Genomic DNA, 13,944 nt, shown 5'->3' with positions numbered 1-13,944 from the left:
AGAGTGGGAAAGCCCCATTGTCAAAAACAGGGCATTGGTTTAAAATAGGAAAAGCATTTTTTCTTAGATATATAAGTGCATTGGCCTACTACAAAATGTGTACTGCACACAGGCCTGCTGTTTAGGAAATGTGTGTGTGTGTGTGTGTGTGTGTGTGTGTGTGTGTGTGTGAGAGAGAGAGAGAGAAAAAATGCAGGGACACCGATACTAAAAAGTTCAGCCTCCAATGGACAAATTAAGAGCTGGAAATAAATAAGAATGAGTCTGTGCTTCAAAATGTGTTGTCAGATGTTTTGGAACTCAGCACATTTTGAAGACCAGGATAAAACTATCAGCAATGGAGATAAACCTTAAAATGGTGCACTTTTAGTCATGTAAAATTATTACTGTATGTTATGTTTATTAGTCTGCCATAATCAGAAGCATCTGCTGCTTACGTGCTAACCAGAATTATCTGTCAAATATTGGTAGCAATATTTATATTCCTATTTTTAGTGCCATTTTATAACTTCGATATTTTTTTCTTAGAGCAAAATTATGTATTCCTAAACTTTGGAGGATAGTGTTGGATAGATTTTTGTCTTGCTGGATTAAAATACTACTACCACTTTGTGCTTTCCATCCATAAGTCTCAAAATTCTTGAATAAAGAGAAGTGTCATTGCCATATTTAAGAAAGGAAACTGAGGTACAGAGAAGTTAAGTGACCTGCCCAAGGACATAGAGCACTTCAGTAGCACAGCCAGAAATAGTTTCAGTCCTGAACTACACTGTAAGGAGTAAAGACCAAATTCTTCCCTGTTATTTAGGGTCCAGTCCAGTTCTGATTGAAGTTGAAGACTTATTGACGTCAGTGGGAGTTAGACTGGGTCCTTACTCCAGGCAAGCGAATGTAAAATTTCTACCTGATTCTCTTTTATGAGTTACTTATGCATGCAAATACTAGATATTAAATATGACAAAACTGTTTATAAATTCTAATACATAAATTGTGGTAGCCCAAGAGAAGTACATTTATTAATATAATATAATATTTTAGAAATGTACATCTCCCTGACCAGCAGAAATGTGTGTTTATATTCAGTTTCACAGTAGTAGTTATAAATAGATCCATGTGGCTGCAGATAATAGCAGGTTCTGGACCCTAAAGATTACAGGATTGCAGAAAATTGTAGCCATTTTTAACAGTGCATTACACACTTTTATACTGGAAATTATTCATATTCTTTGTTTTTTGAACAATTAATTTATTTTATTTGAATTTCAGTCATGTGTGTTCACCTAAATTTTTGCCTTAATGCAGATGCATATTCATTGTAAGATGGTTTTTGTTTTATTAAATTTCATCTGCAAAATGTATCCCAGCCTGCATTCTACAAGGTTAATGCTGATGTTTACAGAATCTAGCCACAAAGGATAGCCAAAAAGAACTTAACAAGCACATTCCCAGGAGGCAGATTGTCCTCTTTAGTGTTAGAAGCTGTGGGATAGGATTTGGGGGGAAGAAAAATCTCCCTGAAGAATCCTTTGTGGAGAGTTTTCCGCATTATTCCATGGAGGGAAGCAGAGGTTTCCCCCTGCAAGCCCCACTCCTCACCCTTGGATCCTTGGCCATATAGTGCTTGGAACACACTGTGGGCAATGTGGAAAAGATTATGCAGTCTGGAGAAACTCTGTGTATCACCCCCAACTTGCCCACACTTCCCTCCAGCCTACCTACTCATCACCCCTTTCCTCAGCATAGACCCTGAACTACAGAGAAAGCAGGGTCATGGAGACAGCGGAGTCCCCTTCTGCACAGAAGGAGGTTGATCTGCTTGTGGTGGACTCATCAGGCAGATTCACAAGGACTATATGATTTGGCCTTATATCTCTCTTTAGACTCTCAGTCTAGTACCTGGGTGAATTAGGTGTTTTAAGGCTTAAAATCTATGACTGACTACATAATTGTAGAAAGCCAAACCACACCAGAATTTGCTGCGTGGTCCCCTATTTCTATCACTCTTCAGACTTTCTCCATACTCTTTATTGACTGTAGTCAGCATCTTGGCAGCAGCTTATGGGAGTCTGAACTTTTCCTGCTCATGCCTTTGGCCAAGTACTCTTAGACCCAGGTATCTTTTGTCCTATTTCCTGCTCTCATGAGAGGTCAAAAACATGTGTTTGTTATGATCAAGAATGATTTGCAATAGATACTCAAGTGACAGTAGCACTAAAAATATCTCAAAGGCATTTTAAAATATAAAACTGAGAGAAAATTGAAGGGTACAAATCATATCTAGTCTACAGTTTGTATAACGGCCCTACAATATTAGTAAAAAATCTTGTGCTAACAGTTTGCTGTGGTTTAAGCCAAAGACTCAAATCCTTACATTTTTAGAGTCAGGAGATTGTCAAGCTGTCAGGCTATTTCTGTCACTCTCCCTCTCAGCATCTCAGAGATCAAGTATCTCTTCCTCTTTCCCAGTGAAATTCTTTGCCGTTATACCCTTAGCTGCCAACTTTAAATTAAGTAACAGAGCCACTGCTGCTGAGCCTTTCTAACTAGTTTCTAAGATTTGTCAGTTAACCTTGTGTATGTATCATACGATGCTGCTCTTATATTTCTATGTATTATTAGCATTGACAGTCTGTGTGCTTAGTTTAGATGGCTTGATCCTGTGCAGGGCAGGTGCTGAGGGTTGTATAGGTTAAAAGTTATGAGCAGAACAAGGGAGCACTGGGGAATCTGATCTGCTATTGAGAGCACTGTTGAAAGGCTGCCAAATTACTTCTGTCTTGTAGGTAGGTATAAGGTCTAATCAGGGAACAAGTAGCTAAATAACTTATTAGATCATCCTGAAGTCCATTGCTCCCCAGGTGCACCCATGCAATGACTTGCAGATTCAACAGTGAAATGATCCAAGCTGGCAATCAGTTTCCATACAGCACATTTTCCTTCAACTTTCATGGTAAATAAACTGGTATTGTCTTCCATATTGCCACTAAAGAAAGCACTGTACCTGATCCTGAGATACCGAAATGCAGATCATTTGGCAATTATTGATAAACAACTCCATTCTGTTACCAGGGCTAATGTGAACCTAATGCTTTTCTGCTTCTTTTGTGTCATTCATCTCTTGCAAACACAATATCATAAAGCAGTGGAATGGTCCTCTCTTGATTAGAAATTTAATACTTGTTAGGAGCATAGTACTGATAGCTGCTTCAGCTGTTAGATCTGGAACTGACTCAGCAGAAACCAAAGAAAACAGTAGCACCCCTTTACTGAGGATGGAATGGATTATGCTTTACTGTCATACACTGTACTTACCCACAAGGACCTAGACCCCAGGCTCCAGCCTGAACCTGGAAGTCTACATAGCAATGAAATGGGCCTATAGCCTGAGCTCAAGTCGGCTGTCATGGGCCAGCCATGGGTTTTTCTTTGCAGTGTAGACATACCCAAAGTCTCTGCAAGAACTGAGAATAGACCTACCATCTCGAGACTCCTATTCCAGTGTTTTAACAATAAAACCATACTTTTTCTGCGTCCTTGGCTTTCTGTCTTCGTCTCATCCTTTTGTGAAATGGTGATAATACCTTTTGTAAACTGCTTGGATACTCCCAGATCACAGGCACAAAATAAATAGAGCTTGAACACTTTGCCAGATAACAACTACTAGCCAGAGGACTATATGTACTAGACAGCATCTATTTAAAACAAACAAACATAAATACCAGGAAGACAGAGCACTGGCAAGATCCAAGGGCAATGCCCTAGTGAAGTCCCTCACAGCTGTTCGGAGGTAGTAATTTACTGGGATTCCTGACAGGGGTTGTCATTTGAATCTGCTTGAGGGCTTCATCCTTCATATCAGCCTCTGGCTATTAGGTGTTTGATACAATTTCAGACCCTCACAGTTGGAAGGAAGAAGTTTTCTTGCTTGTTCCCCCTAGCCAAGAGTTATCTGAATGTACTTTAATGATGGAGAAATGTGTTTTTGTTAAGGTCTAAAGTTTTATGAGGAGGATAATTACACAATTATAGTTGAAGTCTTCTAGGGATTTTTTAACATTTTTTAGTAAAAGACTGTAAAATCAATCCACTAGTAACACTGATGTGCTCAGATTTACACAGTAGGTTTTTACACTACATCATATTGTGGAAACTGCAATAGAAGGAAAGTTGAAAATGGGAAAGTTAATGGAAATAATGATTCTTTAAAAAATAGTTTGAAACACATCCTAGTTAAAAAATGTAGGTCTGTATCTACCATAACAATTGCTAGAATGGAGAGTTGGGGTAAAAGTGACCCGGGCTGTGACCCATGTGACCCGGACATTCAAGAAGCCAAAGTCAGCAGCCAGTTTTGAAAATTTTCCCTGTAATTTGCCTGAGCCTCAGTTCCCCATCTCTAAACATTCCCTATAAACCACTTGTATTGTGAGAATAATTCATTGTTATTTGTATGGCACTCAGATACTCTGGTGATGAACACCATAAAAATACTATGGATAGTTTTATCCAGGAATACAGTAACGGTTTTCTAATGCGCTTCATAGGAAAGAACTTTGTTTAAAAGAGCCGGTTGTACTACGTCACACATCTGGGAGACTACTTTGATTAGCTCGTGGTCTTTACTAAGGGAAGAGACGGTCCCAGGAAGTCCAACCAAAAAAACAGGGAGAACCCTGACTATAAGTATTAAAGTTGAGGAAGGTAGAACACAGATGTTTTTCAAGCAACTGTTGCAATTCCAAAGACAAAAGATCTTATTAAGAAAATAATTTATATTTTACATTACAATTCAAAACCAGATCCAAGATATGCCAGATCATTTGAACCTAAAATCCAAGTCCATGTTGAAAAAAGACTTCTGGAAGATGCCCTATTTCACATAAAATACTCAACTCTTAAAATAAATGAAAGTAGAAGACCCAAGATCCTGCTTGTCAGAATGTGGTTCTCACACACACTCCATCTGATCTGCTGTGCACCAGTTTGTGTATAATTACACAATTGTAGCAGCACTCTCAATTTCCGAGGTGCTGTACAAACATATAGGAAGACACAGTCCCTGTTCTGAAGATTTTACAATCTAATAAGAAAAGGAATATACAAATGTCACGTGAAATGGATACAACATACAAGCATGGGCAGTATGTAATGGAGGCTGGGGAGGCTACTGCTCCCTGCCACAGCCCTGGGGCCATGGCTGGTGCTTGGGGCTCCTCTGGGCAGCTGGGACTTGGGCGGGAAGGCATGGCTGGAGTTCGGGGCAGCTTGGGCGGGGCTCAGGGCAGCTTGGGCGGGCCAGCCCGGGTTCCTCCGGCTGTGGTGCGGGGCTCAGGGCCCCTCTGGCCCTGGTGGGCAAGAGCGGGGTGGGGCCTCAGGCAGAAAGGGGTGGGGGGCTAGCCTCCACGAACGGGGTTTATGTGCTGTCCATGCATACAAGCTTTTTTCTGTTGTGTTTAATGAGGCATATAGTCATTTCCCATATACTCCTCTATCTAGCCATTTCTTGACCAAAATCTTGTAGGCATCACAGTTGAAATGGGTCTTAATGAGAGAATAAATGAGGAGAGGTTGTTTTATGGACGATCTCAGGAAGGGTGTTGCATGCCTAGGGGATTGGTGTAGAGGAAAGGTTAAGACAGTGTTGAGAGAAGCACATTAACAGGGCATTAAGGCTGGCATCACTGCTGATGAAGTATAATAAACCTAGAGTTAGTTTGTTTTTCTCATCCATTTAAGGGTCTTTGTAGCTTTGTTTGATATTTATTTAATTAAAAACAAGAAAAGAAAAATGTCCTCAGATTGTGACTCTTTAAATGTGTATCCTATTTCTTAGCACCCTTTGATTTCATGTAATGACGTATATCAAAATATCCTGAAGCAGATACATGCCAAGCATTTATTTCTTATCTAGTTGTTTATATTGTAAAGCCCTGATCCAGCAAACACATATGTGTTTAGCTTTACTCATATGAAGGGATTACTCTCACAAATAAAAGTTCATCATATGCATAAGGGTTTGCAGGAGTGGGGCCAAAGTTTTATATTTCTCTGATTATATAATAACTGCTTGAACATGTTACAGAGTATATAACAATATTACAAATACAATAAAATGAGAAAATTAAAATATAAAAAGGAAGACTAAATAGTAGAGGTGATTGGCAATAGTATGCAGATTGCTTTACCGCAAAGTCCAGTTCAGATATGCTCCAGGTCAGTCACTGCAATTGACGGGTGACTAGTGGCATATGAGAAAAGTTAGTGATCTTGGCCCAATTGCTGCAAGGTGGTCATATCACAAAACATACCACCACACTTGCACTAATTACCACTCTTGTTAGCAAGCTCAGCAGAAAGGCCAAAGATTGAAGGGGCATTGAAAACGAGTTACCCTCTTTTGTCTTAGGAGAAGTTTCCTCTGGAAGAAAACTAAGGTATGTTTTCAGGGTGATGTGGGGAAGCTTGTATTGCCGCTGCCTAAGTTTTACATACTGTAAAACTAATTGCGTCAAGTTAATTTCATGCTTGATCAGCCTCAGGTTTATTAGTGCAAATTAAATTTCACACTAATGAGCCAAAGTTCTTGTGAAGCAACATGGAAACCTGCAGTTTCCATTCATTGCAGTAAAAATACATTTTGTGCTATTTGCATAGTGGGTGAATAGTCTAATAACAGTATTTGTATTGCAAAAAGAGATTAATAAACTTTGTGAATAAAAAGAGGACCTTTGCTGTTAATCTAGTACCTTTCAGCAGCAATGACAAGTATTGGAGAATGATTTTTAAAAAATCAAACAATTACAATGAATTATTTATTTTTTTATTATAATTTTAACAACATGGCTAACTTGAAATCTGTAAGCAAAGCACTCACATGAGGAAGAGACTCTAATAAAGTTGTTCAAGCTACAACCTACTTAGATTGTTAAATCAAACTGAATAAAGCAGGCTGCTTTGATGGGTTTATGGTTTCCACAAACATTTTTGTCAGTGACATCTTTTGCTTTGAATTCCAACATTGTCTTCTGTGGACAGGGAATTTCAAAATCAGCTGAAAGTTTAAAAAAAAAAATTTGCTGATTAGAGCAAGTAATAAGAGGAAAGGGAAAATTGTTGGACCAAATTCTACTTTCCCATACACTGGTGAAATGCCATTGGCTTCAGTAGGATTACACCAATGTAACTGAAAACACAGTTTCGCTTAGTATATTAATTTATCTCACAATGAATGAAATTTACCCCTTCACAGATGATCATCTTAAAGTTTGTGCACCGCTTCAGTGCATGGTGGTGGCATATAAGCCTTGTGCTTGTTCTCTGCACAGGGCTGAATTTCACCAATACTTTTATTCCAGCTCTTTGAGAACATTTTGATTATTATTAAAATTCTACCATTGTTATACATTAATCTTTTAAAAAATGTATTAATATGTAAAATATTTTCATTTGTATATAAGAACTTTTGAAGATTTGGACCATGAAAGGTAGTATGTGTATTTATTAGAGATCATCATGGACCAAAATGCACACCCAACACACATGTCACTTTACTGAAATTTAATTCTCCATACAAACTTTGTGGCTCAGGCCTCTTTCTCTGTCTTCACTCCCACACATCTCCCCTCACATAAGTGAAATTCTCCTCTGTTCAGAGGGCCAGAATAAGGTCTGTAGACTACTTAAGTCCCCTTTGTCTAAGGACTGAAGTGGCACTTCAGACATGTTCAGGCCTCTTTCTGGCTCTCTGCACATAGGTGAATTTCACCCCAAAGAAACATGGGAATTACACCACTAGTCTTGCAACTCTAAAAAGAAAACAGGAGGGAATCAGTTTTTTTAGTTGGAAGATCATTACAAGCATCCTGCAGAGTTATGGACGTAGTTAGCTGTTTGAATGTATAATCCCACCACATTTGTTTGAAAGAGCTTAGAACAGAATTGCAGTACTTATATTTATCATGATCAACTTGCTCCATTATATTATTTATAAGACGGTAGGTTCTGTGCAATAGCAGATACTGGGCATTCTGATGATTAGTGTATATAGGCAATTTCAATGTATGTTTCAACACTTTCCCACAAAACTTGGAATGAAAATCAGTAGAAATTTAATTTCCAGCACCCAGCTGTTTATATACCTTTTACTTTCTTCAGCATTTTCACAAGGTGCATGTGCTCCCCTTCTTGCTATCCTACAGCCCACTCAGAAGCCAATTACAGTTGTGACATTGGGTCTTCTATTTATGGAGGATCAAGACCCGACTTACTAGCACCAAGGTATTTTCTATTAGGCAGGAGATTATGCTGTCTGAAAAGCAAACCATTTTAATGAGGGCCTGTTGACAGAAAACTTTGATTTGGAATGTGAGAGAGGGGAGGGGATGGGTTCTCGTAGGCTCTGTGGCTAATTCTGATGATTAGAGATCTTCCAGAAGCAAACCCCAAAACACTTTAAATGAATTTAGAATTTCTTTTCCAGAGGAAAAGTGTTCAAAGAAAAAGAATGGATTATTTTTCTCCACAAAAGATCTAGATAGTGGGCCAAATTCAGCTTAGACCCGCCAATTCAACAAAGCATTTAAACGTGTTTAAGCTTGCCTCTGTTCAGCAATGCACTTAAGCGCACACGCTTATAACTAAGCGTGTGCTTAAGTGCTTTTGCTGAATTGCAGGGGTGCTCAGTTACTCCCCAGTTGAGAGCAGAATATAATCCATGTAGTCTGAACCAGATGTAGATTCAGTATTTTCTTCTGTGATGGAAAATGTGGTATATTTGATGGTAAAGCAAGAAACAATCAACTAGAAGAAACAAATGTTTCCCTTGGTAAATACTAGAACATAGTCTAAACATTAATCACTAAGGCCCAGATCACCCTGGTGCAAGACAAGGTTAGGGGGCCCCTTCCAGACTCTGGGCCACAACCCCCAACATACCCCCCCACTCTCCAACATCCCCCAATTCCCCTACAGTTCATCCCCCCATCCTCCACTTGTCCCCAACACCTCATCCTGGTGCCCCCCCGCCAACACTCCCCACCTCACCCCATAGCCCACCAACACCTCACTCTGTCACCCACTCCCCCGAGACTCCCCCTGGGACACTCATTGGCACTGCCGTGGCTCAGTGCTCTGTTCCTCTCCTGGGCTACGGTGGCTCCTCCCAGTCCCAGTGGTTCTGCTCATTCCTATCACCCAACCCACACACACCACACAGGCCAAATTTGAGTGATGGGTGGCATTGTGAGAGTGCACATGGGAGTTGCAGTGCTGATGTGGTTTGCGCCAACTGCCCCTCTGTCATGACGGAGTTGTGGCTGGATCAGATCTGAGTGGTACTTCGTGCAACCCCCATGTACCAAGTTGCAAGGCCACTAAACATGGCCCGGCTGTCCCCTGTCATGACAGAGGGGCAACTGGGCCAAACCTGAACAGCACTGCAACCCTGCATGCCTTGTTGCAATGCCACTCAAATTTGGCCTGGCTGCCCCTCCGTCTGACAGGGCCAAATTTGAGTGAGTAGTGTTGAGACTCTGTGTACCAAATAAAGTGCTATAGCGCTACTCTGTCTGTTTGGGCCCCCATAGCTTTGTGGGACCTGGAGTGACTGCACCACTGTCTAGCAAAGTATGTAAGCAGGTGCTGACTTTTAAGCATGTGAATAATCCTATTGACTTCAATGGGACTACATGTGCTTAAAAGTAAATGTGTTCAAGTATTTTACTGGATCATGGCCTAAATCATGTTTTCTGTTCTGTAGGAGGATGAGGTTCTTCCCCAAGAGCCCAGCCTGAGTGGCTGGTCTTTATACTGGGTGGGAGGGGTGTCTAAGGAAGGGAATCATGTTCCCAACATATGAAGCAGCAGCACAGCTGCTTTACAGCGGTTAATGTAGCTTTGAGGCTATAATAGCTTCTTTATCTCTTATGTCTCAGTGCTTTGGGAAATGAAGGCTCCTTGATCCACTGGCCCTGGTCTACTCCTCCCTTGCCCTGCTCTCACACTACTGGCATCTAATGCAAAGGACTAGGAACCTATGCAGAGTTGGACTTGAGGTGTACATCCCCCTGTACAGGTTCTTCAAATCTAGCCACCTATGCCACTGCTCAGTGGACCATTCCAGTTCTGTTGTCTCTGGGGATCTCAGCGCATATCCCACAGTGCACAATGTTATTATTCATGTTATTCACAAGTTCTGTGTTCATGACATACTCTCCATTTTAAAAAGAAATACCTTCTTTCTTCTGCATCCAGAAGACAGTGATATGCAGCGATATCCTTCTCCAGCTGTATTTTGTTGGACAGCAGAGTTTCACGATCCCTCTGCTGCTGCTCAGTTTCTGCTCTGATTTCTCGCACCTCTGCCTCTAGCTTGGTAATGACAGAGCCTAGGTTCTGAAGTTCAATGTCATGCCAGTGCTTAGCATCATACAAGGAGTTCTCCAGACCCCTTTTCTACATGAAACAGTAATTATAACACTCAGTACAGAGTCATGACTTCTGATAATCTTTGTAGTAGCGTTTCAGCTAGGCTGCAGTGAATGGTATATGTGGGAAATTTGAAACTGCCCTAATCCTTTGCATTTGAATCTGCTGAAATGGAGACCCCAATATACTGGGCATTCTGTTCATTAGATATTTGTATTGTATCTGTGCATTGTGGCAATGTGGACTGATAAACTGCTTTGTCTGAGGCTATCTCAGAGTTTTTCAAACTGTGGGGCTTGCCCCCCCCATAGGAGCATGGAGGAACTTTGGGGGAGGGCGAGTGGTGACTCCAGATGGCTTGTGCCAGCCCCAACAGCAGGGCCTGGTCCAGCCCCCATGGGGAAGGGGGGCGGGGAGGGAGCATTACCTCCCCCCCGACCCACCTCAGTGGGCCACCCAGCCTGTGGGTCAGGTTCAACATCCGCTGCAACTGTGCAGATTTCTGCTCATGGCAGCCTCCATGCCCAGCGCTGGCTCCACCTCCAGAGACCTTCCCAGGTGCTTTCCCCCACCCTGAAAACCCAAGAGGGGAGGGGCAGAGGGGCAGGCATTGGCCTTGCCCTAGTGGCACTGCCTGGCTGCAAGGTAGAAGCAGCCTGCTGCTGAGGAAGCCTTGGCTGTGCCATTGCTAAGTATCTGTGTATTTGAAACTTACAGGTGTAGGTAATTTACTTAAAGGTGTGTTAAGGCCTCTGTTCGGTTTATGAATCGGCTATCAAGCATACTTTATGTATCTATTTTTGTCTGAGTTGTGGGGGTGCAACAAAAATTGTAACTCAAAGGGGGCACTCAGTTCAAAAAGTTTGCAAACCGTTGGTCTAGCTGGTTAAAAGGCACTAAAGTTTGCTTAATATACTTTGTGCTCTATAACACTATGTACCCAGTAATCTCAATGAGGTTTACAAATGTTAATGAATTAAAGTGTTGAGGGATAAAATTTCAGAGCCTGATTTTCATAAGTGCTGGGCACCCACACCACTAGTTTAATCAATGAGAGTGTGGGCATATAGGGACTTATTCTCACCAGGCACATTAAGATGAGAATATGCCCTAGAAAAGCATACTGAATTTTATTGAGTATATTCCAGTGAGTATACACCAGTTCTAAATCGATAGCTACTTACCAAAGTTCTTAAAGATTCAGTCTCTGCTTGCAGACTCTGTATTTTGCAGGCTGTTTCATGGAACTCTGCTCTCAGGGATTCCACCAGTTCTTCCTCTTGGGTTTGTACAGCAGGTGCTGTTTCTGTGGTTTGCTGACAACAGGTAATAGTTGTCAGTCACAAAATGCTTTAATAATAATAATTTATATTCCTCCCATCCCATAATGAAAGTAGTCTTTTGCAATTTGTGGCTACTCTGATTTTAAATTTGTCATTTCTATTTTCAGTTCCTTTAACAATTTTGGATACTTTTAAGAGCATAACCACCACATTTTCTGTATACATATTGTAAAATTGGTCTATGTATACATGTATCCAAGAATACATACATATATTCCCATCAGCATGCTGCTTAGTGTTCATACAAATACATTAAAAGTGACCTGCAAAGAGAAAAATGGGGTTCTGCACTTTTTCCTCTATATGATGTATTATAGTGAAAGTTTTGAGGGGTTTTTTTTCAAGAAAGTTTTGAGGGTTTTTTTCCCCATTTCATTTTATATTAGAAATCCACATCTCTTCTATTCCGTTTTTGTTTGTTTGTTTGTTTTTATGGAAGATTGTAGGATTCATGGAAGACTGAAGAATTAATAGGATTATGAGATCAAGACCAATGAAGTAAAACCTGATTAATGAAGAGGGGAAATTATTATTCAGATAATTTCATACTTTATATTTTGTGTTTTAACACCTATTTAACTCAAACTCCCTAGAAATAGGCAAAGGAAAATACTTTTTATGAAAGATTAAACATGACTGCCTCTTTTAGTAAGCGAGAGACAAGATGGGTAAAGTAATATCTTTTATTGGACCAACTTTTGTTGGTGAAAGACACAAGCTTTCGAGCCGCACAGAGCTCTTGTTAGGACTGGGAAAGGTCAAGGGTCAAAAGAGCTCCAAGTCTACATCGAGCAAACATAAGACTTGATTTTCCTGATATTTCTCAGAAAAAACAAGTAGGAAAAAACTCTCTTTGAGGAAAAACAAACATTCAATCCCCCTTTTTCACATCTCAAAACCAAAATAAGAACTCAGGCCCCATTTCCCCCTCCCTTTCAGGTCACTTTTAATACTAGTTTATGTAGAGTACTTTGGGTTCACACCGAATGCTCAGCCTAGCCCTATCCCACTTTGTGGCCTATTTTCTGACCACGTAATCTTTTACCACGAAGGTAATATAACGTTCAAATGGATCTGGAATTTCATATGCTAATATTGGGAATGCATAGATACAGATACACCAATAGCAGGGTGTGGGCAGTTGTATAGCTCAACTTATTTGTTTCAGGATTTGACTCTGATTATCTCCATTGTAACGAATTTTAAAAACCTATCTTAGTCCATACGGGTGAAATTCTTCCATGTGCAGAAGGTTAGCAAAGACACATGCACCATTTAAGTCCCAATTAAGCCCTCAAAATAGGGCTTAAGTAGGACTTAAGTAATGCATTGTGCTGCATTGTAAAGGGGTGAATTCTGCTCTGACTAGATTGTGCCTATTAGACATAGTAATGAGTAGCAGATGGTGCAGAGCTACATTGCCCAGAGGCATTTTAGGGAGGGCTTGTACCTCCAAGAGATACAATCTCCTCCTGAACTACCTGATGAACTCCTGGTGTGTCCCCTGTGGAATAATTTGCATTTCCAGGGATGCACAGAGAGAGCCATCCCTATGCTTCTACAGGGACTGCAAATATCCTTATCCCTTTTATGAAGTGCACGGAGGAGGGAAGTATCCTTGTGTTCTCGCCACTGGGCATCAGCACAAAGGCCACTCATAATCTGACCCTAAACCTGATCTGATTATTTTTGTGTCCTCCTGCTTTTATTCTTCCTGCACTTGTGCAGTTATACCGAGGGGAGAGTGTACACCAAATTCCTTGTGCCTTGGAGGCATTTGGGTGAGGGAGGGCCATGGCAGGATTTCCTTCTAAGTGTATGGTGCTTTATTTTTGAAGTTCCTAGAGAACTGTTTGATTTTAGGACAGTCTGTGCTATTGCTCTGCATTGTGCACTGTTCAGGAGTCTGGAAGCTGAGTTAATTTGTTTTCATAGAATTAAAATAACTGAAATGATTAAAATAGAATAATGAAACATCTGGAAGACAATGATAGATCTGATAGTCTAATCAGCATGGTTTCTGCAAAGGGAAATCATGTCTCACTAATAGGGTTACCATATTTAAAAAATAAAAAAAGAGGACACTCCACGGGCCCTGGCTCCGCCCCTTCCCACCCCCGGCCCCGCCTTAACTCCGCCCCCTCCCCTGAGCGCCCTGCATTCCCCCTCCTCCCTC

General features: G+C 40.9%; 1 protein-coding gene across 1 annotated transcript in view; it reads right to left on the bottom strand.

The window, feature by feature from the left end:
• Positions 1 to 6,992: 6,992 nt before the first annotated feature.
• The window catches only part of LOC113405167 (phakinin-like), a 34,828-nt gene continuing 27,876 nt past the window's right edge, over positions 6,993 to 13,944 (bottom strand). Inside the window, exons 5-7 of the mRNA XM_026646094.1 lie at positions 11,610 to 11,741; positions 10,232 to 10,452; positions 6,993 to 7,051 (exon numbers count right to left, since the gene is read on the bottom strand). Coding sequence (XP_026501879.1) covers positions 7,048 to 7,051; positions 10,232 to 10,452; positions 11,610 to 11,741 — 357 coding nt within the window. The 3' untranslated portion in view covers positions 6,993 to 7,047. The remainder of the gene's footprint in view (positions 7,052 to 10,231; positions 10,453 to 11,609; positions 11,742 to 13,944) is intronic.

Source organism: Terrapene carolina, unplaced genomic scaffold, assembly GCF_002925995.2.
Source record: "Terrapene carolina triunguis isolate 2854851 unplaced genomic scaffold, T_m_triunguis-2.0 Scaffold34029, whole genome shotgun sequence".
NCBI lineage: Eukaryota > Metazoa > Chordata > Testudines > Emydidae > Terrapene > Terrapene triunguis.
Note: the sequence above shows the minus strand (reverse complement) of the source record. Positions and strands in the feature narration are given on the sequence as shown.